Here is a 24,162-nt window from a genome sequence, read left to right on the forward strand (position 1 = left end):
ACAAACAACGATTCACGAACAGTCCAACAGGAGCTGTATCCCCAAGTCCGTGCTATCCCATGTGCAAGACTTGCAGTTACTGGTGAGAGGTCTCCCCTTATCTCTTCTGGTTCCCACATTATAGAGATTTCCACCAGGAGGCTAATTGGAGAAGAGTCTCTCTGGATTGGGACCTGCTCAGTGGAGTGGTTGTCACCAGCTACCCATCATCCCACAAGTAGTCAGCGGGCCCTTTCCAATGCTGGGCTCTGGGAAGACTGCTTAGCTGAGATAACCAATGGGCCACACAATGATGCATGATTACCCCTGTATCTGGCCATCTAGAACAAGCTCCTGATTGGATCCTTTTTCCAGTCTCTTGGGTGAACGCATGGTTCCAACTGACTAGCAAATTCTGTGAAATATGCGAACAGTCTCTATGGTGCCAATAGCCTGGGACCTAATGAACCCAAGTGACAATAGCTGTTTAGTTAGCATGGTATAGATTACAGCAGTGCTTAGTAGAACCTGCCTAGCAACATTTAAGAGCAGTTGCATTGATATAACATTTAAAGCATACATTAATATTAGCAGTGCATGTAATGTAACTTACACTGACAAGAGGGGATGCCCTCTGCCTTCTCAAAGGATCTTCTGAATGCTGTCTTGAAAAATTGGGAACTTTTTTACATCTTTACCTATGTGATCTTCCAATTTTAACACAATCAAGGCAGCTTTACTATATGTTTAGCCGTTAGTATGGCCAAGTTGCTCAGACTTCAGGATCATGTTGAACCGCTCCTACAACTTTTTGTGGATTTTGAACTGTATGTGGTACCTATGCAGTCTTAACACATCACGAAGCCCTTTACTGTGAACACAGACCTACACTATATCTGGCAGTCTCCTTCCATAACTTAGAAACTGCAGTTTTATTTATTAAACTTGCATCATCTTTTGTTCACTGTTGGCAACCTGTGTGTTGATGTCCATGAATTGTGACTGTGTAATGGGAAGCGAGTGGGGATTTTGCCTTATATAATGTTATGTTTGTGGTTATGAATCTAATTCCTAGTTTGCGCAGTCACCAGATCACTGCACAAACATACATAAGTGCTCATAGTCTGACTGTATTTTCTGGCACGCTGCATCACAATCAGGAAATAATCCTATTTTGATAGAGATTGCTGGTTGTTTTGGGCACACAGTAATGTTTGGGCAAGTTGTATTTGTTTTCTGTAGCCACATTGTAACAGTATCTATCTCATCATATTTCACAATACTGCTCAAGTAAGTTCTTTCTCGCCCTAATCATGTGCCAGTGCTTTTCCACAAATATTATCGTATACACCTTGAAATCTATTTTTCAAAAGTTTGGGTAGAAAATATTTTATTGCCAATATGCCCGATAAAGTGCCGCCTCCTGTAAATCACAAGAAACACTGTCCTATATATGCTTCGTAATTATTATGTTGCAGGTTTTTATTGACAGTCATGTTAACTTCTTGCCCATCCTGCTTAATGTTTTATAATATTGAGATCAGTTTGGCTATTTGCAAAATCGAAAATATATGTGATACCCTTTACTAATGATTGTATAATTGCAGAAGCAAACTGGAAATTCTAAAAAAAAAAAATAATAAAAAAAAAAAATTCCAGCCCGTAATCTCTGTACTGTTTAACCTATAAATATTAGTGCCAGCAGCATTTAGTTTTAAAACTTGGCTTTGAATCACTGCAATTAAATGAACTGGGACACACAGGTGTTGGCATCTTATTTTATTTTTTTTATATATAATTTTTTTTTATTCTAGATTACACTCTGGGGTATATTTACTAAACTGCGGGTTTGAAAAAGTGGAGATGTTACCGGTAGCAACCAATCAGATTCTAGTTAGCATTTATTTAGTGCACTCTACAAAATCACAGCTAGAATCTAATTGGTTTCTGTATGCAACATTTCCACTTTTTCAAACCCACAGTTTAGTAAATATACCCCTCTGTCTAGTAACATAGTTGATGAGGTTGAAAAAAGACACCAGTCCATCAAGTTCAACCTATTTTGGATCTCCTGCGATCCTGCACTTATATTTGAAATTAATCCTGCAACCGCCAATCTGTTTCAATTGTGAAAATTCCCCCAGACTCAATATTGCAGTCCTATTTTTACCCTATATCCACTACTATCCTTCATTTTAATTAACGGTCGTATCCCTGAATACACCTTTCCGTTAAAAATTTGTCTAAACCTTTCATAAACATATCTATTGAATCTGCCATCACAACCTTCCCTGGCAATGAATTTCATATCTTGACTGCCCTTACTGTAAAGAACCCCTTCCTTTGCTGGTTGTGAAATTTCCTCTCCTCTAACCTTAGGGGATGACCATGTGTCCTGTGTATGGTCCTTGGGGTAAAAAGTTCCCATGAAAGCTCTCTGTATTGACCCCTAATGTATTTGTACATAGTAATCATATCTCCCCTTAGACGCATCTTTTCCAAAGTAAACATGCCTAAACTGGCTAACCTTTCCTCATAACTTAATGACTCCATACCCTTTATCAATTTTGTCGCCATTCTCTGAACCCTTTCTAGTTCCAAATTATTTTTTTTTATAGAGTGGTGCCCAGAACTGTACTGCATATTCAAGATGAGGTCTTACCAACGATTTATACAGTGGCAAAATTACACTGTCTTCCCTTGCATCTATGCCCCTTTTTATGCATGCCAATACTTTGTTTGCCCTTGCAGCTGCTGCTTGACATTGAGCACTATTGCTAAGTCTACTGTCTACGAGCACTCCCAAATCCTTTTCCATCATAGATTCTCCTAAATGAATTCCATTTAATTTATAGATTGCGTTCTTGTTTTTGATCCCTGAATACATAACCTTACATTTATCTGTGTTAAACCTCATATTCCATTTGGCCCTTCAATCCTCCAGTTTATTTAAGTCCCTCTGTAGAGAAGCTACATCTTGCTCTGATTTTATTCCCTTACAGAGTTTAGTGTCATCTGCAAAAATAGAAACTTTACTCTCTAAACCATCACCAAGGTCATTAATAAATATATTAAAACGGAGTGGCCCCAGCACGGAACCTTGAGGTACTCCACTTAAGACTTTTGACCAATTAGAAAATGTTCCATTTATCACAACTCTCTGTTCCCTATTCTCTAACCAGTTTTCGATCCAAGTACAAATTTTGATTCCTAGACCCAGTTCCCTTATTTTGTAAACAAACCTCTTGTGTGGCACTGTATCAAAGGCCTTTGCAAAATCTAAGTAGACCATATCTACTGTCCTGCCCTGGTCTAAGTTCCCACTAACTTCCTCGTAGAAACTAATTAGATTAGTTTGACATGACCTATCCCTCACAAATCCATGTTGATTCCTACTAATAATTTTATTGCGTACCAAGTAATCCTGAATACTGTCCATTAAAATACCTTCCAGTAGTTTCCCCACTATTGATGTCAGGCTTACAGGTCTATAATTCTCTGGTTGTGATCTCGTCCCCTTTTTAAACAACGGCACCACATCTGCTATTCGCCAATCCCTTGGTACTGAGCCTGATGAGATTGAATCTCTGAAAATTAAGAATAGCGGTCTAGCTATTTCCGAGTTTAGCTCCATAAGAACCCTTGGGTGTATGCCATCTGGACCTGGAGCTTTATTTATCTTAATATTCTTCAGTCGCCTTTGGACTTCTTCCTCTGACAACCAAGTATTTATTTAATGGCATGGTTTCATTTCCATTTTTATGTATTACTCATGCCATTTGTTCCTCTCTGGTAAATACTGACGAAAAGAAAGTGTTTAATACCTCCTTTTTCCTTAGTATCATTTATCAATTCACCCATCTCACTTCTTAGGGGTCCTATATTATCTTTTTTAATCCTTTTGCCATTTATATACTTAAAAAACTTTTTGGGGTTTGTTTAGCATATTAAAATTTGCCTTTCTACAGTTTAAAGTCCTAGTTGATCCCTTATACCGTTGTTTCTGGAAACTAATTTCAAACGAGACCATATTATGATCACTGTTTCCCAAGTGCTCCTTTACTTGAATATTTGATATTACGTCTACATTTTGTTATTACTAGGTCCAGTATAGTCCGGTTCCTAGTTGGTTCCTCTACTAATTGGGACATGTAATGGTCTTTTAGCGTGCTCAGAAACCTATTTTCCCTAGCTGTACCGCAGGTCTCAGTACTCCAATCAATGTCCGGATAATTAAAATCCCCCATAATTAAAATTTGACCTAGTTGTGTAGCCTTTTCAATTTGCTGTAGAAGTTGGGCTTCCTCAATCGTACTAATATCTGGCGGTTTATAGCATATCCCTATCAGCAACTTCTCTGAACTTTTTCCTCCACTGGATATTTCCACCCACAATGCCTCTATATTATCACCAATATTCTCGTATTATTTACCCTATCCCTCCTGAAGAGAGAATAGATTTCCAAGTTGACTGCCCAGTCATGTGTATCATCCCACCAGGTCTCCGTAATACCTATAATATCATACTGCTCATTCATTGCTACTAGTTCTAACTCCCCCATTTTACCTGTCAGGCTTCTTGCATTTGCAAGCATACACTTAAGTCTATTGCCTCCCTTAGGTATTTCTTTTTGCTTTAAAAAGGGCCTCTCCTTATCGGCTATGTTTCCCTTTCCCCCCTCTCCACCCCCTTGACTCTTGTTAAATTCCTCCTTACTACTCTCAATGTCTATCCCATAAATACTTGCTTGCCCCTTTCCCCCGGAGCCTAGTTTAAAATCTCCTCCAACCTTCTAACCATCCTCTCCCCTAGCACTGCAGCCCCCTCCTCATTCAGGTGCAATCCATCACGACAATAAAGATGGCAACTGACCGAGAAATCAGCCCAGTGCTCTAAGAATCCAAAACCCTCCTTCCTACACCAATCTTTTAGCCACGCATTAACCTCTCTAATCTCCCGCTGCCTCCCTGGACTAGCGCGTGGCACAGGTAGTATTTCCGAAAATACTACCTTGGATGTCCTTGCCTTAAGTTTGCGACCTATGTCCCTGAAATCATTCTTTAGGACACCCCTTCTTCCTCTAACTCGGTCATTGGTGCCAACATGCACCAAAACCGCTGGGTCGTTCCCAGCCCCTCCCAACAATCTGTCCACCCGATCCGCAATATGCCGAGCCCGAGCACCCGGGAGACAACACACTGTTCGGCATGCACGGTCCCGGTAACAGATTGCCCTATCTACCTTCCTAATAATTGAATCCCCTACCACCACAATCTGCCTGGGTCCCTGAGTAACTTTGGTCCCATCTATGCTGGAGAGACCATCCCCCTGGTTGCTAGAGGAAGCAGTCTCATCCAACTCTACCAATTCTGAACTGCCTTCCACAGTAACTTCATCCAATCTGGCAATTCTGCTGGGGTTGCTTAGCTCAGAACTGGCCTGCCTCTTCCTCCCTCTGCTACCCCTAGTAACTGTTACCCAGCTTCCTACCTGTGCATCCTCCTTTGTCTCTGCTCCACCCTGCTCAGCTAACGCATCAACGGTGAGCTGTAAATTCTGCTCCAGGTTGGCAATGTATCTCAATATTGCAATGGTCTGCTTTAGATCAGTTACCTGGGCTTCCGAAGAGACCAATTGCTCACATTTCTCACAGGGGTATAAACCTTGGAACACTTGCTCCAAGTGTGCATGTATATGACAAGATATGCATTGAGTGAGATCATCAAGCCTGCTACCACTCATATTATTATGGCTAACCTAACTTCTTATAGCCTACAGTGAACTCGAGAGTACTAACCTTCGCTAGCCACTTACCAGATTAAACCCCTTCCTGGATTCAACTCCTTACTGGATCTAACTCCACACTTTAAACAAAACAGCACTTGAAATCAATAAAGCAGTGAAATTACATGTCTCTTTATTATAGCGTCAGTTTGTGGTTTTTTTAGACCGCCCTCAAATGAGCCCTCTTTACACATTTCCTGTAGAAGCTTTAAGCTAAGCAATATATAAATACCTGATTATCATTGCATGCATTGCCTAAAAAAAGGCAATGTTGCCTGAAAATTAGCCAAATAGCCAGATTTCGTCCAATTAGGATATTGGTTTGCTCGGTTTTCACTCTTGCTGAGCATCAGGGTTGGCCTGTGTGGGCTTCGCAAAGAAAGAGGAGAAACAATCGCACCAGGTTAATTATCTCAAAACAATCCCCAAATCATTCCTAATTAATAGGGATTTATAGGGCATATATTTGGTCCTAATGGGTGCGCCCAAACACTGATATGAAGTTTTTAAAACAAGAGAAAAGACAAAAAGTACTAACTGGGGCACTATGCAACTGCTGCCATGACTACATACAGCCATTTTGCACAGAAGGTGTGGTTGTTTGAATTACATTTCTCTCTTCCCTACTGGAGAAAGAGAGCAGGGTTATGCTGCAGTCTGCTGCCATTGACCGAGAATAAATGTGTACTCAACCTTCGGAACTTGTCAGGGAGTCAGGTGAGGGACTTCTGGATAACTGCACCCCCCATCAGTCACTGGGAGAAGTTCTTTGTGCAGCTTTAGACTACTTAATGCTGGGCCTGAGTTTGGGGGTGGAATCTAGAACTGCCAAATTAAAATCTTCTCCTTGACGGACTTTCAACTCACAGGGAAGCCTGCCTAAAGCTGACAGGACGCAGCCACAGCAAAGACTCTTCTGTGTCTCCTAGCCAAGGGAAGTAATAGTGTTTTATTCTTGATACATTTTTTATTTTGTGGTGTTTCTTCAGGGTGTTGGTTAACTCTCCTAGTGTTTGTGTTCTTCTCCTGTCCACTTCATTTTTGTAAGTCAGGCAGAGCCTCTTTGGACATTTTCTACATGTTCTGAATGTCATGCCAAATAGCCAAGTAGATAGACTATGATGGGGGATTTTACCTGTCTTGTGAAGCCGAAAGCCTAACTGCTGTGTTCACCAGCAGTTGATAGCGTCTACATGCCTGGTTTAAATCATTATCCAAATATGTTAATGAGCTTGCCTAGCTGATAAATCACCCTAGGGCAGTGGTTCCCAAACTGTGTGCCTAGGCTCCCTGGGGTGCCTCGGTGATCTCACAGGGGTGCCAGGGCCAGTGGTAAGCAAGACGGGGGACTACTTGGTAATTATTTTGGCTTAGGGTGCCTTGACAAAATTAGTGAGACCCTAAGGGTGCCTTGAACTGAAAAAGTTTGGGATCCACTGCCCTAGGGTGCTAAGTGAGGAGACTATTCCCTCAGTCTCTACACTAAATATATCTGGTCTGAACCCTGGGTCTGCAGGAACTACTGGTCGGTTCTTCTGTGAGGATAAGGCCTTAGGCCAGAGTTGAGCAAAGACTTTTCAGGGTTTGGCAAAAGTCTCTCCTCCTTTGGAGAAGATTATAGAATCCTGCTTTTCTGGCATCGGACCAGGCAAGCACCAATCCTCCTCCCTGGTCCAGTTATATTTGGGTAAGACTCCTCCTAATAAACTGTGTATTCATGGCTTCGTAAGAGCAGTGTGTCACACCCTACATATTCAGGATACGCAGAACCCTGTGTCTCCTGAGGTGGTGGTGTGTATTTTATATTTTAAACTGTTTTTTTTTTTTTTTTTTCCATCCTCTCCTCAGTTAAATGATTTGTTGAGTGATGTGTGGTCTAATCTTGATAAAAGGTTTAATGTCTGAAGCAGACTACTATCATGTTATCCCTTTCCAGGACAAGATGGGTAAAATGGAATTCTCTGTCTAAGGTGGATGCCCTTGACAAAAACACAATGATTCCTATTCTGAATGTTGCCCACTTAAGAATGACTCGAATATAAAATGTGAAACTATCTTGAAGTCTATATTTTTGGCTGCTGGGGCCTCTTAGACCCATTTTGACTTAGGGCTGGATTAATAAAAGTCATAAAATGTTCTGAACTGATTTCTGAGGGCCTTCTTTCCAGCAGACCTAGGTCAGAATTTTCTTAGAATGTACTCTCTCTAATGAGCAGGGTCCTCTATACCCTTTGTTTTCATGTCTGCGTTTATTTTGACTACCTCACATGTTCCTGTTTTATGTATGTACAGTCTCCCTACTGTGGAGCACTGTCGACTTACAAATTTACAATAATAATAACCCTAATAGATCATATCAGAAGGGCATCAGACTACTTATGTTATGCTGGCTTGGATGCTGGATTATTATTTCAGCCTCCGTTGTGGGATGCTGACCCTGTATCCAAAAGAACTCTGGAGTCCCTTCTATATGCAGGTGTTGTCCTCTTTAGTCCGGTCAGGGGGGAAGCTCCTAAATTGAATGCTCATAGCTTTCTGTCCTTTTATCCTTTATGAAGAGGGGTTTGTTAAATGGGACTGTAAAGGGGAAGACAGGTTTGGTCAGGTAAAAGACCAGCCAGCAAACCACCTGAGAAACGATCAGCTTCGCGGTCACACACAATTTCCTTTGGTGGGAGCTCATTGTTTTCTCTTCATGGACCAGTGGTTCATTTTCGCTCAGGATTCCCGAGTGAGAGAAATAATTTATCGAGGCTATATCCTAGATCTGCTAAAGCCTCTTCCCTCCTAAATCCGTTCTTCACCACAGGTATTGCTGGAAACAAAACAGACAGGCCTTGCTAGAGATCATTCCAGAACAAAAGAAAAGATTCAGATTTTATTTAAATCTTTTTCTAGTCCAGAAGCCAGAGTGTGCTTTCATTCCAATTTTGAGGGTCAACCTCTTCTAAAGGGAAAGCCAGTTAAATTTCAATCCAGCGTTGCCATCTATAATTCCTTTGTGATAACCATGCAAACAGGTCACTGCCTAAGCCCTACCACAGAGTTCTGGAAATGTATATTTCTTGGGAGTTTTCACTTCTTCCTTTAGACTATCTAGGTTGCTCTATTTCTTACTGGAAGGTCTGGACAGCAGATTGCGGCTTAGTTCCTTAAAAGTGCAGATTTCTGCACTGTTCATTTTCAGAAAAGACTGAGGGGTATATTTACTAAACTGTTGGTTTGAAAAAATGGAGAAGTTACCTATAGCAACCAATCAGATTCTAGTTGTCATTTTGTAGAATGTACTAAATAAATGACAACTAGAATCTGGTTGCTATAGGCAACATCTCCACCTTTTTCAAACCCGCAGTTTAGTAAATATGCCCCTGACTCTAGTGCTGGTGGTGCAAGCCTCTTTGCAGGGTGTTCTGCATATCCAGCCTCCATATACTTCTACTGATCTATGGGATTTTAAACACATTTTGACGGCCTTACAACATTCTCGATCTGAACCTTTGAATTATGTAGAACTTAAGTTTCTAACTTGGAAAAACCGTTTCCTCTTGGCAATTTCTACAGTGATGAGAATCTCTTGAGTTACGGGCTCCAGATCCCCTTACATTATTTTTCATGAAGACAGGGCAGTTTTGCGTACAAAGCCCTCATTTCAACCATAGGTAGTATCAATATTCCCTTTAATTCAGAAGATAGTCATTCCTAAATGACGTATCGAATGAACTTCTGTTGTAGAAAATTATTTTCTCCTTTGGGATATTTTATCTTGATAGAACCTTTAGTTTTCGTAGCATAGAGCACCTGCTGGTCATCTATGATGCACTAAAGAGGGGTTGGCAGCGAATAATCAGTTGCTAGATTGGTTACCTTGGTAATTTTGGCAGGCATATATTGCAGGCTGTTCCTGAGAAGGTGAGAGCACACTACCTGATCGGAGAGACTGCATACATATCATGGAGCTGAACAGTCACTTGGTCTTCTGTCCATACTTTCACAAAGTTCTACAAACTTTAACCTTGTGTTGCTAGTTTTGGTCACAAAATTTTGCGCTCAGCAGCTTCAGAGCGTATCCCTTTGGGGACTGCTTTGACAAATCAGTGGTTCCAGCATATCCAAGAGAAAAAGGGATTTTTGTACTTGAGTTCAGTTATTTTCTCAAACTTCATTTTGGGACATTGAATGGCCACAATATATTCCTTGTTGTCTTACTTTTTCTCTTTTGTTGTCTTTTTTTTTTTCTTTTTCTCGCTTTCGCACTCCAAAGTCCACATTTGAATTTTTTTTTTTTAAAAAAAAATAAAAATTCAAACTAGTAAAGATATGGGCTCATGATTGTCCTCATTTATGTTTATACCAAGGTTTCAGGAACCGCAAATAAGTAGCTTATTTTTACACATCTTGATTGCACTTCTGTCCAACTCTAAATCAGACCCTGTATGTGTAGGTGAGCTACGAGGACCCTGATTTCAGTCTTTGTGACTCCTTTGCTTGCCCTGTACTTTTGCGTTTAGCTGTAGCAGTCACCAAAGATTGATAAGGTAATGCTCATTTACTGTAAAATCCTAAAGCAGAGATGGCCTTGATCCAGAGAGGTGATACATAATCAAACACTTTGTACAATGTAAGAGATACTATCTCTCTAATAGCTGTCACTGAAGCATAATCTATCATCATTAATTGTGATGAAAGCACTTAGACAAAATGTTCAGATAAAACCACAACTTGAATATTAAAAGTTTGCAATCATTGTAAATGGTGAGCTCCATTATATCCTATGCCCTTTACAGAAGATTTGGGTGGAAAACCTTTCTGTTCACCAATGAGTTAAACACAGTCCCTCTTCCAGACTGGCACAGAATGTTCCCCTAATTGCTCATGGTTTGCTTTGTTTCTGTGTGACCTGTGTGTGTGCAACAATAGTCTAGTGATTCACATTGTGAACAGACCAGTTGATTTTGTTTGCTGATCTGTTTGTCAGTTGTCTCGCGCCTTCAAATAAAGCTGTGCTTTTGATTGGACTTTTGCAGTAGTCATATTTATTAAGATAAATACCACTGTTTGTTATATCAAACATAGTGCATACTGCACATCACTATATTGTTAATGGATTGTCTTCATGTTTAGCTATTGTAAAGGGGCCACGATATTCATCCCTCTTCCTGGCCTTCCATGAATACATGCGATACCACTAGTGCACTAGATCTGTGTTACTATTTATTTATCCTTACACTGGTGTATGCATGAGTCTTTACTGTACATACTTTGTCCTTTGTCCCATCTGTGGATAACAGTGAATTAGTTATGTATCTCAGTGCACTCACCTTAAATTAGTCTGATTTGCGGTTCACCTGATTTGGATGTAAATTCCCTCAAATTAAAGTTGCAGTTAAAGCTCATCTTGTTTGTTTCATTTCAAATTCATTGTGGAGGTGTATAGAGCCCAAAATATGAGAATTGTGTTGATGTGCCAATATTTATGGACTTGACCGTATATATTGGGTTTATTGGCCTTTTAAGAGGTAGCCTGAGGGAACATGCTTTATATGGCCATTGGGATGGTGAGAAGATACATGTTGCATTTGGAAATACCCTAAACAGTCTTTAGTATTTTTAAATAGTTAAATGATTGAGACCTCAATAGAAAAAGGGAAACCACTAGTCCATTTAGCACCATCAATGTTGATGTAAAATTGCTTTTATAAATATATAACTACACTATATGGACAAAAGTATTTGGCCACACCTTTTAATTATTGAACTGAGGTGTTTCAATCTGACCCGTTGTCAGAGGTGTATAAAATCAAGCACCTAGCCATGCAGTCTCAATTTACAAACATTTGTGTTACAAAATGGGTCGTTCTGAAGAGCTCAGTGACTTCAAGCGCGGTACTGTGATAGGATGCCACCTTTACATTAAGACGATTCGTGAAATTTCATCCCTGCTAGATATTCCACAGTCAACTGTAAGTGATATTATTAGAAAGTGGAAGTGTTTAGGAACAACAGCAACTCGGCCACAAAGCGGAAGACCACGAAAAATCTCAGAGCAGGGTCAACGACTGCTAAGGCGCATGGTGCGTAAAAGTCACCAACACCCTGCTGATTCCATAGCTGAAGAGTTCTGAACTTTCACTGAGATTAATGTAAAAAAAACTGTGCTGTGGGAGCTTAACGGAATGGGTTTCCATAGCTGAGCAGCTGCATGCAAACCTCACATCACCAAGACCAATGCCAAGCGTCGAATGAAGTGGTGTAAAGCACTGGACTGTGGAGCAATGGAAACGTGTTCTGTGGAGTGATGAATCCTGCTTCTCTGGTTGACAGTCAGATGGGCAAGTCTGGGGTTGGTGTATATCAGCAGAAGTTTACCTGCCTGACTGCAATATTCCAACTGTGAAGTTTGGTGGAGGAAGGATAATGGTTTGTGCTAGGCCTCTTATCTCCAGCGAAGGGCAGTTGTGACCGGCTGGACCTCCAATTTCACCCTGTCTGTTGTGAGGCCTGGCTCAGCTTGCCTTGCCACTGTCCCCTTTTCTTTATCCCAAATGCACCCTCTAAACGCAGTAGGAGGGGCTTTTGCTGCGGCGACCTCTAAACTCCTTAGCGTCACCTAGAACCGCATCCTTCTGGGTAACTTCCACTGCTAGTGTACCACCTTGCTGGTACACCTAGGCTGGTAGCCCTGACCTCTTGCCTTCAGATCAGGGTTGCTGTGGATGGTTCCCCCTGGCCTATCACACTGGCCAGAGCTGCAGAGTAGTGGACATAGTGTTTGTACTGAATGCAGGGTCTCAAACCTCAGAACAGCCGGATAACTGGTTAGATTTGGTCTAATCTGCAGGTCACAGAAATTACAGCAGGGTAAGTAGTTGTCAAAGTAGGTTCTTGAATCAGTGATGTTTTATTTGCTGAAGTGTCCTAATATGAACAGTTACATACACAAGTTTGATGTACTAGTGATATCCAGAAGTACAGAAGGTACAACGCATTTCACTGTAAAACCAGACTCTTTAAATACAATTTTGGACACTAACTTGGCAGGAGGTAATCTGGCCTCATGTCCCTTTAACCAATCCAGACTGATTCATGCATCCTGCACATAAATCAGCCTGGAGGGGTTTAACACCTTTTTACATTGCTACTAGCGGTGTCACAGCGTCTGAGGTTTTCTGTTGAATGTTTCCCATCAGGATTTAACATTTCTATAATCTTGCTTTGAACGCAATTTAACTTGCAATCTTCACATTCATCTGTCATCACTTGCATAGGGAGTCTACCAGCAAGCTCTCTTGTCTTTCAGGCCCAACAGACATTTTGGTCACTGAGCGATGAAAAGGTCTAATTAGATGGTTGCAAAACCCAAACATGACAAAGTGTCTCAGAAGTCCATACATTTCCATACAAAACACATGCCAATATAAAAATAAGTACATTTGCAATGATATACAGTTTGGAGAAGGCCCTTTTCTATTTCAACATGACTGTGCCCCAGTGCACAAATCAAACTAATTTTAATGATGATTCTTTTATATACTGTACATTTGAAGAAAAAATCTAATTCAATAAAAAGTATATATAGTTGTTAGGAAAATAGAAACTTGTAGTGAGTGATATTAACATTAATAATTAGTTACGATATATTAAATATTTTAGCATAAATAGAATTGTGGGGAGCCGGTACAAGTCGCTTTGGAAAAGGGTATTGACTTTCAGGCACCCCATACTCCCTGGGAATCCTGCCCTCTATCTCTGGTGTAATCTGTGTTTTAGGTTGTGTGATTGGAGCAGTGAGTAAAACTTTTATACTGTGCTTGAAGAGGTGTGTGTGTAATGTGCAGACACATGTGTAATCGCTAGTCTGTTTCACTGAACACTGATATTTATCCTGCTGCCTCCTGCATTCTTGTCCAGTCCTCCTGCTCCAGCAGCCCTTTTAAGATAATGGTGAAGGTCCTAAGAAAATGACCATCACATGAATGCACAATATAGGGTGTACATGTGCAGGGTGAACATCTCCGAACTTTAGAGTTATAATGAATTCATGCCTTGGTAAATCGGAGATGCTGTGGTACTGTTTCAGTCTTTCTGCTTTGTATGATATTATATTACACTATATTGTGACAGTACATAGTTTTAAATCAAAGTATGTAGTGCTTATGTTCCTGAATAAAACAGTTTCGTGAGGGATATTTAAAAAGTTGTTGAATGACACATTCCATCATTTTCAATTATGATTTGGCCACTAGGTGGCTGTGTTCCATTGGTGTCGGCCTTCTAATTTTTTTTTTATTATTTTTTTTTTTTTAAAGTTCCACACACAACTTCAGTGTATACTGAGCTATACAAGTGTCCAATACATGGCTACATTTTTATTAAAAGTCATCTGTTGCTGTCCTGCTTTGCTGCAGTGTCGCTCTGTGGCTGAGTAATGGGGGTGCTGTGTTTCTCCTTCATCACACAGAATGGCAGACATGAGCTGCTGGTGCCCTATCCCTTACCATCTTGTGGCTATAGGGAATTTCATGAAAGAAAATTGCTTGTGATGTGCCTGAGAGGTGCCAACTGAAATCTAGTGTACTGAACTGTAAATGATGTTCCTTCATGTTCCCCAAAGGGTCAGGGCTAATAGTTGTCAGGGGCTTGCAGCAGCAGACTCTCTGCATGAAGAGCACTGCTATTTTTAATTGTCTCTGCAACTTTCCCCCCTTCTTGTCCCATGTTTGTCCTTTATGTGAACTGTTCATGTTTTATCGTGGTCCAATCAGTGCAGTACTCTAAATGCCCGCAGCTTATTGCTCTCTCTTTCATGGGCCATTAGAAATGGAATGGTAGCGAATGCTTTCAGCCTGAGAAACTGAATTTCTACAATGCACGCTGGCAAAAGCATCTCACACTTGAGACCACCAGATCTCATTGTGTAATTTATAGTTGACCTGAAATTGCTTCTCCTTGCGTTTTACACTGAGTCATGCTCCTCGTTGGTCAGGAATATGTCTTGAAATGTAAACACCTACCACTGCTAACTGTATCTCTTTCCCTTCTGGCATTAGAGGGGTAAGGTTTAAATATTATTGGATGTGAAATGACAATACCATTGTGCATCCTAACAGGTTTTTTGTTTTTTTTTTATTATTATTATTATTATTTTTTTTTTAAATCTAACGTCGTCTTTCTGTTTTGCAGCGGCCATGGAAATGAATGAAAGCTCGCGATGGACAGAAGAGGAAATGGAAACTGCCAAGAAAGGTAAGTGTACATTGCCTGCTGTTACTATTGACGACAGCTCCTGCTGTTTTTTTCTTAATATAGTGCCCATGTGAGCCTGTGTTATGAATGGAATGATGCCGATATACAAGGCCTTGCTTGTTGCCACAGGTCCAATGTTGGATTTGTGTGGGTTTTATAGTAATGTCCTTGGTTGCTGTCTGTCATCTGATAAAATGTTCTCTCTTTATTAATACGAGAACCCAAATTTCTTGAGTCATGCCGCCTTCATACTTCCACATTTATTTATTCACCATGTACCAGCAATTTCCAAGTATTTTTCCACCTCCTTGAAAGTTAGAATTCTCTGAATTGCTGATGCTGATTAAGTAGTGCGGACAGTTTTTACCTGGTACTATAATTGGTAGTTTGTGTGTTTTTGTTCTCGTGATGCTTTGAAGTTGAAAACTTGTGCTGTCTTTTCAGTCCTGACAGTTTTATAAATGTGAAGAGCATCATTAAGAGATCAAGGTTGATTGTGTGTTTTTCTGCTAACAATATAACCAAGCACAGTCTTGCACTGCCAGTCTCAAGGTCCATTATAAGAATTGTTTAGGAAACCAGTTTCACAAAGATATCATTCACTCACTGGATATTTTAAGTATTAAATATTTCTGTGTCTTGTCTGCGCTGGATTCAGAAAATCCATTCATTGTTTTAAAGTGAATATTTTATGAGAATTTCATGTAATGTAACGCTGAGTTACTTGTGTGAGGAAGATCAGTTGCATTACTCAACCGTTTTGAAGCTGTGCAGAGGTTGTTTTATACTAAATCTTGCACGCACTACATGTTTCATGGCTCCACAAGGTGTCATCATTGACCTGTCCTGTATTCCCCTATTAACATTGCAGCTGGCACGCAAACCTGTTCTCATTTCATGTACCTTATTCACACTATAGTATAGGACTTCATCTTGGTAGCATGATTTCCAATTGTCAGTAAATTTACTGACTGTTTAAAAAACAAAAAAAAAGGCCCACTTTTTCCCTTTTATTAAATAGGAATGTGATCAGTAAAATGTGGTGTTCTCTACAATTAAACTACAAATACATTGCAGTCTCATTGGAAGTCTGGTTCTGAGTAATGTTGTTTTCAGTTCAGCAAGTCTTTTAGATTGGGCTTAATTTCAGCTTCATTGTTTAATAGGACTATATAAATGAATGAAGTAGTAAAGCAAAGAAAATATATTTGAAAGGTTGTCAGAGATCCTGTGGTTACACTTACAAGCTTTTCAAAGTTTATCCATGTCTATCTTGGTAAAAGTCTTAACTTTGCTTATGGGCCTTGTACTAGGGCATTGTACCAAATATAACAAACCTTGACATGGGGACACGTTGAGAGTCTATGGATTATCTTTAACATAACTATTCAGAGCAAAGTCGCACTTTAACAGACCTAAAGCATACAGGGAAACAGTAAGTGTGGTGTATGAAGACTAGATGTGGCATCCATAGCGCAGGTTAGAAAACAAACGTCTGGTTGCTATGGTCAACACCACCGTTCTCACAAATGTCTCCCAATGTTCTTTGCAGTGAGTAACCAAGTGAGTCTACAAGTTCTACTTTCCACTGGTTTGTTTTTTTTTGGTTTGTTTTTTTAAAAATATAATTTACATAATATGCGGTTTAAAGGCTTATTTATGGCTGTGCAAATGAGCAGATCCGTAGAGCAAATTCCCTTCTGTGATGTCGCATGCATACACAAGTGTGCCCGATTTTTGCAAAAAAAGTGTATTTGGCCTAAAATGAGTGTCAGTGGGGGTCCACAATATTGCAATTGCCAATAGTTGGACATCTAAAGATATGCCTTACCAAGTCAGAATTCAGTTCAAAGCTAGGTGCATTTGTGAGCCAAAGTGGGGAAAATTATATTTTTGCCCACAGTGGCATTTTGTTTCCCAGTGATCTTCCGCTGGAGAAAGCACAAGGTGGTGTAAACCAGGTTTCGTTCTGTACTGTTAGACTATCATTGGACACATTTTGTACCCTCCATTTGCTCTTCTGCATTTTTGGGCGCACTTCTAACCGTTTAATAAAAACTTGAAATGCTTAAAAAAGACATGTGTCCGACTATCCTGGTTAATTTAAAACACAAATGAGTCTAAACTGGAATTGTATCAGGAGAAGACTGTAAAGTTGTACATGAAAACAGGATGGTCCTATAGTGGTACTATGTAGTGACACATTATCCTTTTATAGGGACGTAGTAATAGACCTGGATGTGGACATGACATTTGATATGAGATTTGTGGACAATTTTGCTTATTTGTGCAAGTAAAGATGAGGGCGTGTCTGTTTTGTGGCTTAGAAAGTGTGTGTTTCTTTAAAAACATCCATCTGAAATGAAGACTAGTAGTGCACAATATTTGTCAGTGCTCTAGTATATAGTTTTATGTACCGGATAACTGTCAGTGTCCTTTTGACATGTCTAGTTTGCAGGAGGATTGCAAACCTTTAAAGAGTTACCAGTTTGTTTAGATGTCTGAAATGGTTTGTGCCAATTCTGTTGCATAATATCTACCTTTCTTCATGTTTGTTTTTCCTTTTCTATTTATAAAATACAAACACAAAACCTTCCCTCCAAGAAAGTGTTGTTCTTGCATACTATGTATATTGAATCAGTCATTACATTACAAAGGACCAGTGAAATTGCTGAGGCACAGTGCTAGAGATGTTGCAAGGTCCTTGTGAATTCATAAGCAGTGTTCTCAAATGTTTGCCTCTTAAACTGTGTGTGAAACAAGTGCACTTTAAAAAAAACAAACATGCGTAAATTGTCGTGTTTCTCTAAATGGCAATTTTGATAGTTTTTACTGGCTTCATAACACACTTACCTAACATTAAGAACAAAATGTTGTGCTTTCAATAATAGTATTTGCGCATGGGTAGAAAATAGGTTCCAGCAGCCATTCTACACCACTGCCAACCACATTAGTGAGGGTGTATACTTTTTTCTAATGTTACATTGTTTTTATATGGTAATGCTCTGTTGGTCTACCAAAACACAGGCCAATTTAAATGTCACTCTAAATTGTGAGAGAGGCTGCATTATGAATATTCCCAGAGTAGAATAGCTCACTCCAAATAGAATCATGTCTTATGTTGTGCAATGTTCTAGCAAACAGATGACTTATGATATGCGATGAGTAACACAGCACCTCTACAACTCTACAGTCTGCTGAAGGGATCATAGTCTTGGCAAGCAGTCTCTTAGACAAACACCCTGATGTGTAGAATAAACAGGGACAGCTCAGAGGAAAGTGCTTCTAGCTTCCAAAAAAAAAACCCCTCTGATAGGTGGAAATCTAACCCATGTCTGTCTTGTACCATATTAATATAGTGATCTAAGAGCTTTCTGCACAACAGTGGAGCTACAGGCTCTTTTAGTTACTGGGAATTCTGTTTTGTAAGGTGGAAGTCCCTTTTAATACCAGTTTAATAACTTGCTTAACTATTTCAAAGGAGGGTATTGGTCAACAGCTCACACTAAATTGTTATGAGGCAAAGGTTGGTGTATGCATGAAATTGCATTAAAATTAGCAAGATATTGAAAAATATTTTGCTTTGCCTACAATAGTCCCCTTCTGGGGAACAGCCCTGTCAGTACTCAACTCTGTTTCAGAATGGCCATTATACAAGGGTCCTTGGATCTTTCCTCCTCCCGCCCTATGCTTGAAGAGAACCCCCCCAATAAGTTGACATCGCACATCCTCGCGCTGCTATGTCTAATAACCAACCACTGGTAAAATCCAAGTCCACCTACTATATTGGCCCTTAAAAACTGTGTGGCATATCGTAAGCATGGAATTCATTACTTACTACCTACATGATAAACACCATACGTTCGACCTTGTTTGGGCCCCCTGGTATCTTCGGGAGAGCCGTGACTCTCTCCACCACCAACCCACCTAAAGTTCTGTGACTCTGCGCCTCACCCAAGATTTAAGCCCTAAGCCCTAAGCCGCCTCTGGTTTCTCCAGCCTGTGCATTTTCCATATAGTACCCAAGGAACGAAATGTGCTCTGTCTGGTTGCTTTTTTTTTTTTTTTCTTTGTCAATGCTGATGTATATAGGTCTTATACCAACCAACGTTTATCATTGCTCTGTAGCTGTCGTTTTTATCCACTCGTATCTCTCCCCCCATACCCTTCCCTCCATCAATGTATATAGACTTTTTGGGGTTTTATTCCAACATCAATATCGGTAAGTTTTGTTTTCATGGTACCCACTACCCACACAAATTATATCTTGTCTTTTTACAAGACTTTGAAGTATCAGAAAATGCCAATCGATTGCTTATACTTTCTGTAACTGCAATAATAATATACCCAAAATGGTCGAGAGTGTTTATTTTTAATTACAATGGGAAGGAATTGTGTATATTTTTTTCTATACCCCACAAACACATACTCGTGGTTCTTGCTTTGGCATTAATTCACCTTTGCAAAACTGTAGGATTCTACTTGTCAATGGTAATGCATTTTTTTTTTATATATTTTTTTTTTATTTTGCTAGTTTGCACAGTCTTGAATGAAATGCATAAAGGGCCTGATTAAAATGGGAATGCAAAATGTGCTTATTCTATGTGTTTTAAAAGAGCATGCAACTGGTAATTCTGCTTGTATTCAAATCCAAAATATCTTAAAATATGGTGTAATGGGAATACTATAGTAAATAATGTGCATTATGTAATTCTGTCTTATGTAAAGATATGCATACAGATTTTAGTTTTTTTGGGGGCGAGGGGTGGTTTGCAGCTGTTTTGTTGCAATTGTGAATTTTAACTGTGCATGCGATAAAAACTGTGCATCAGAACGCACATGCATGTATTTACCCTTATTAGTCCAAAAACACTGTTGTCTTCTGACCATTAACTATTAATATTTTCACTGCATTGCCTATTTTCACCTGCACTGTGCAATGCTAACAATTAGCCCACAGCCTTTACTATCAAATATCTCCTTGCAAATTTGCATTTCATGAATAAAACGCACACAATTAGTAAATATAGTTTTTGTATAAGAGCAATATAACAAGTGAGAATTTTTTTTAAGAATGAAAAGTAAAACCTAAATTAGAACATGCACAAATGCCAGGGACTGATTTAAGGGTTCAGGCTGCCTAGGTTAATGCGCTCGTAATGCCTTCTCGTCTTCCACGCCTGGCTAATATGCTTTTTAAAAGCATTAAAATCAGATGTATATAGCAGAAGGTAGACATGAATGACCACTACTGACGGGGAAAATATGAAGATGGAGGAGGCTGTCACGTCGGTGCTGGTTGCCATCCGTGTCTCTCCTACTTGCTTACCCTCGAGCTCGCCCAAGGACAACTCATTGTCTTCAGCCTTTACCGTGGGAATACATGAAAATTTAAACCTTGCTTGCTACATTTTTCTTTCAGGTTTTCTTTTTTACTTTAGAAGACAACTATTCTCATATTTTAAAATGATTATAAGTTTATACCTCTCCCTATCAAGATTTTGCACCTCCCCTAAAGCCTCTAGCCCTAGGCTGCAGCCTAGTGAACCTATTGAATAGACAGGCAAATGCTTTACAAGGGGCCATATGGTTTGAAAGAGGGGACTCGCCTCTTTCAAATGATATGTCCCCTTTTTAGTAAAGAAGTAAGAGGACTTTGCTCACAAGTTTACATGTATAAAGCCAGTGTTGTTGCATTTATCTTATTGACATTGAGTCCTTGTTTGACTCAAAAGTACTGTCTGTAGGGCAATACATTGCTATGTGGAGGTCCTGTCTGGTACCTGAAAAATCAAACCAATGCAGACTGGACAGCCAGCCTTTCAGTGGTTACACCAAACGGCCAGATTGCATTATGTATTTGGGCAGTTGCTGAAAGGATTCCAATATCAAGAGGAAAGTTGATAGTTGTATCTGGGTCTGCTCAGCTGAGGATTTAGTCCCTGTAGAGATTAGTGTGCACACATTTTGCAGAAATCCAAATGCTGTTACTTGAGAGAGTTCTGGCAGATTACAATCTGGCTTCCTGGGTGGAGAACATCCATCTGCTTATTAAACCTTTGGACAGGATGTAATGCTTTGCTGGCCCACAGAGGTATTTGATTAAAGAAATGAAGTGTTTTGCTGGTTCAGCAGCCTGATGCACAATGGATTTATCTTATTCATTCTGCATGCTTTAGGAATCTCCAGATGACTCAAGTTTCTGTTCTTTTGGCATGGCTCATATCTGCCTCCTGCTTGCACTGACCTGTCCAGTGTTCTACAATAATAGATCTGTGGTAAACATGAATGTAAGATGGGACTGAACGGATTCTATCCCTGAGGATCCAGAGATCATTTTACAGTTGCAGTGCCAGTGTTTATTTTTAAAAATGTTTGTTAGTATTGCTGAAAGGCTCTGCGATAAATCTGTCTCCTATCATAAAGCACATTCACATGGCATATCTCTTTGCTCGTGGCTTGGACTTACTTTTAGAAATTAACAATTGTTCATACAAAGTTTATTTCAGATTTGAAAGAAGCCCTATTGAGTTGTTTTTATGTAGGCATAATTGTTGTTGTTTTTTTTTTGTTTTTTTACATGAGTTTTGAGGGTGAATTATTGTCTGGCAAGCAGATGTTCATGAGGACCCATTCCATTGATACCAAAAGTCACTGCTCCCCAAACTTCCACTTACATCGGCTGAATTTAGAATTTGATAAGAGACGTGCTTTTAAAGACTGATGTATTTTGAAAGATGAATGGGAGTCTTTAGAGCAAAGAATTTTATATTGACTTAAATAGCCCTTGTTTTGAAGATCAGGGTAGGAGGTGTTCATTAGTTAAGTAATGTGGGCAGGAATAGGGGCATGGCTTTTAGGGCTATAGCTATTGTAAACCATCATTCTTGGCGGGACTGTGTAAGAATTAAAGCACTATCCAGCCTAAAAGAACAACTTCTGCTCTCTCTTAAAAATGCATTGCTGGTGTTTATTCATTTATATTTAAGTTTATTATTTATTCAGGCCCGCTTTCCTTGAGTAAATTGGTTCTATATTACGGGAGAAATTGTGAAAACTTTCTATACTTGTTCTGGTCTTTTTAGTGTAGTAGGATCTGTTTATTCATCATCAGCTCTTTATATAGCGCCACTTATTCCGCAGCGCTGTACAGAGAACTCGCGCACATCATTCATTTATCTCCATTTTTCTATTATCTTTTTAGATGTCTCCTTTGGCCGCTCATGTCATGGCCCATACATTTGACACCTTTTGTAATTTAAAAGTTTTTCTTTTTTATTATTTTTTTTCACAAAGGGAAAAAAGAGGCAATGCATAACATTCAGTAACGTTCAGGTTAGTTCTCAAAACTTGTCATGGGTCTGGTTTAAAACTAGTGAAAATAATCAGTAGCCCCCTGCTACTGAATAGGTTTTATTTGGAAGATAAATCTGTTTTTATTGAATGGTAAAGTACTGTATAATTGGCTTGTACTTGTACAGCTTTTAATCACTCTAGATCTGCAGTTCTGCCCAATCTTTTCTTTAACAGTTTCACTCCCCTGTATTGCAGTGTAAGAGTGCGTTAAGATTTCTGTCATTTCTGCAAGGAGAGAGCGAGGGGAAAATAGAGATAATACACTTGAATAACTCCTTCACTGCAAATGAGACAGAACGCTTTATGTTGGATCATATTCAGATGTGAGAGAGAAGAGGACGAAGATATTGTGTGTGCGTGTGTTTGTGTAGGGGGGGGTGTCAAAAAGTGAGAAAGAAAGAAGGCTGGTGCCAGGATAACCGCACCCTTTGACAACCTGGGTCCATGCCACACATTCTGCTATTAGTGCTCCGGCTAGAGGTCACATTCAGACAAGATGAGCCCGCAGGTCAGGCAGGGAAGCGATTAGCACTCGTTTTGTGACTCCTCCACATAGCAACAGTATCAGTCCCTCAGCTGGCAGAAGCTGCGCATCTGCAGTGCTGTTATGTGTTCGTTTGGTGCCTTTTTTTCTCCACTATACTAAGATTTTCCTTGGCAGCGACGGATACAGAGACTTAAAACTGCATTATCCCCGAACTGGCAAGCTGCAGCAAGACACAGGTAAGTGCAAGTAGGGTGAGGGAACGCGGTACTCAAAGTGTGACTTCTGCAACTTACTGTTTACACTCTTACCGTTTCCCATCTGTGCTATACATTTACTCCTGGACTACAGTAATGGCTATTAGTGAAGACCTTTTTAATAGTGTAGTATCCGTTAAGGGCCAGCTTGGCTAGAAAAATGTATTGTTGTTGAATTGTACCATGAATAATATGAAAGGATGCAAAATGTGTTCCACCTTTCGGTGGTGGATACGGAGGAGTGAGAAATTCTTCTGGACGGAGAGATGTATAATATAATTGAAGAGAGAAACTACTGCATGGAAGAGCTGAGGAGAATCAGCAGAGAGAGAAAAGCAGATTAAAGGCCCCAGAGGACAGAACATGTGTCACTGACAACTTCTGGGCGTCCATCAGTGGGTTTCAATGACAGTGACCTGGTTTCACATCCCTCTCGGTGGCGGATGCTCACTTCAGCTCGTCTCAGTGGAAAGCCTAGATTAGAAAAAGAAATTAGTAGAGATTTCTATTATGAACACAGTTCATAACAACAGCAATCTTTAACCGGTGTGTCGGGAATGCTTGGACCATGACCGCAGACTTTCCTGTCTGTCTGTAGTTGCTTTATCCATTCTTATCCCTCTATTTAACCACTTGGGCATATGACTACATCCCTGTAACGGAAATAGGATTTCTGTCCTGTGGATGATATTTCTGGACTGCAGTTTTGATGCATGCTGTGGCCATGGAAGGGGTTAATGATGTGACAGACATGTGAAGTCTCTTTTTACAAGTCCTTTGCCAAGCACAGGTGTTGAAGTTGGTTACTGCAGGTTTAATGATGAAGGTTTTTTATTATGATCTGCTGCTGCAGTATCTTTAAGATTATTTAGCAAGACTAAAATTAAATGACCTTTTTTCTTCCAGTTTATGTGGAAGATTTGGAATTACTTTAAGCATCAAATTGTTGTGCACACATTTTTCTTTTGTTACAAACATTCTTCTGTGCAAAAAACAAACAAACGGGGATATCCCTTTCTGTTTGAGACCCGTTTACCTTCTATTAATGTTGTCTCGGCT

At 39.8% G+C, this 24,162-nt stretch overlaps 1 protein-coding gene across 16 annotated transcripts in view; it reads left to right on the plus strand.

Annotated features, from left to right (window-relative positions):
* The window catches only part of NCOR2 (nuclear receptor corepressor 2), a 285,729-nt gene that overhangs the window by 176,869 nt on the left and 84,698 nt on the right, over positions 1–24,162 (plus strand). For all 16 annotated transcript variants that reach the window (XM_075177047.1, XM_075177100.1, XM_075177115.1 and 13 more), the window contains one exon: positions 14,944–15,006. In XM_075177047.1, the coding sequence (XP_075033148.1) occupies positions 14,944–15,006 (63 nt within the window). The remainder of the gene's footprint in view (positions 1–14,943; positions 15,007–24,162) is intronic.

This window comes from Mixophyes fleayi, chromosome 1, assembly GCF_038048845.1.
Source record: "Mixophyes fleayi isolate aMixFle1 chromosome 1, aMixFle1.hap1, whole genome shotgun sequence".
Classification (NCBI taxonomy): Eukaryota; Metazoa; Chordata; class Amphibia; order Anura; family Limnodynastidae; genus Mixophyes; species Mixophyes fleayi.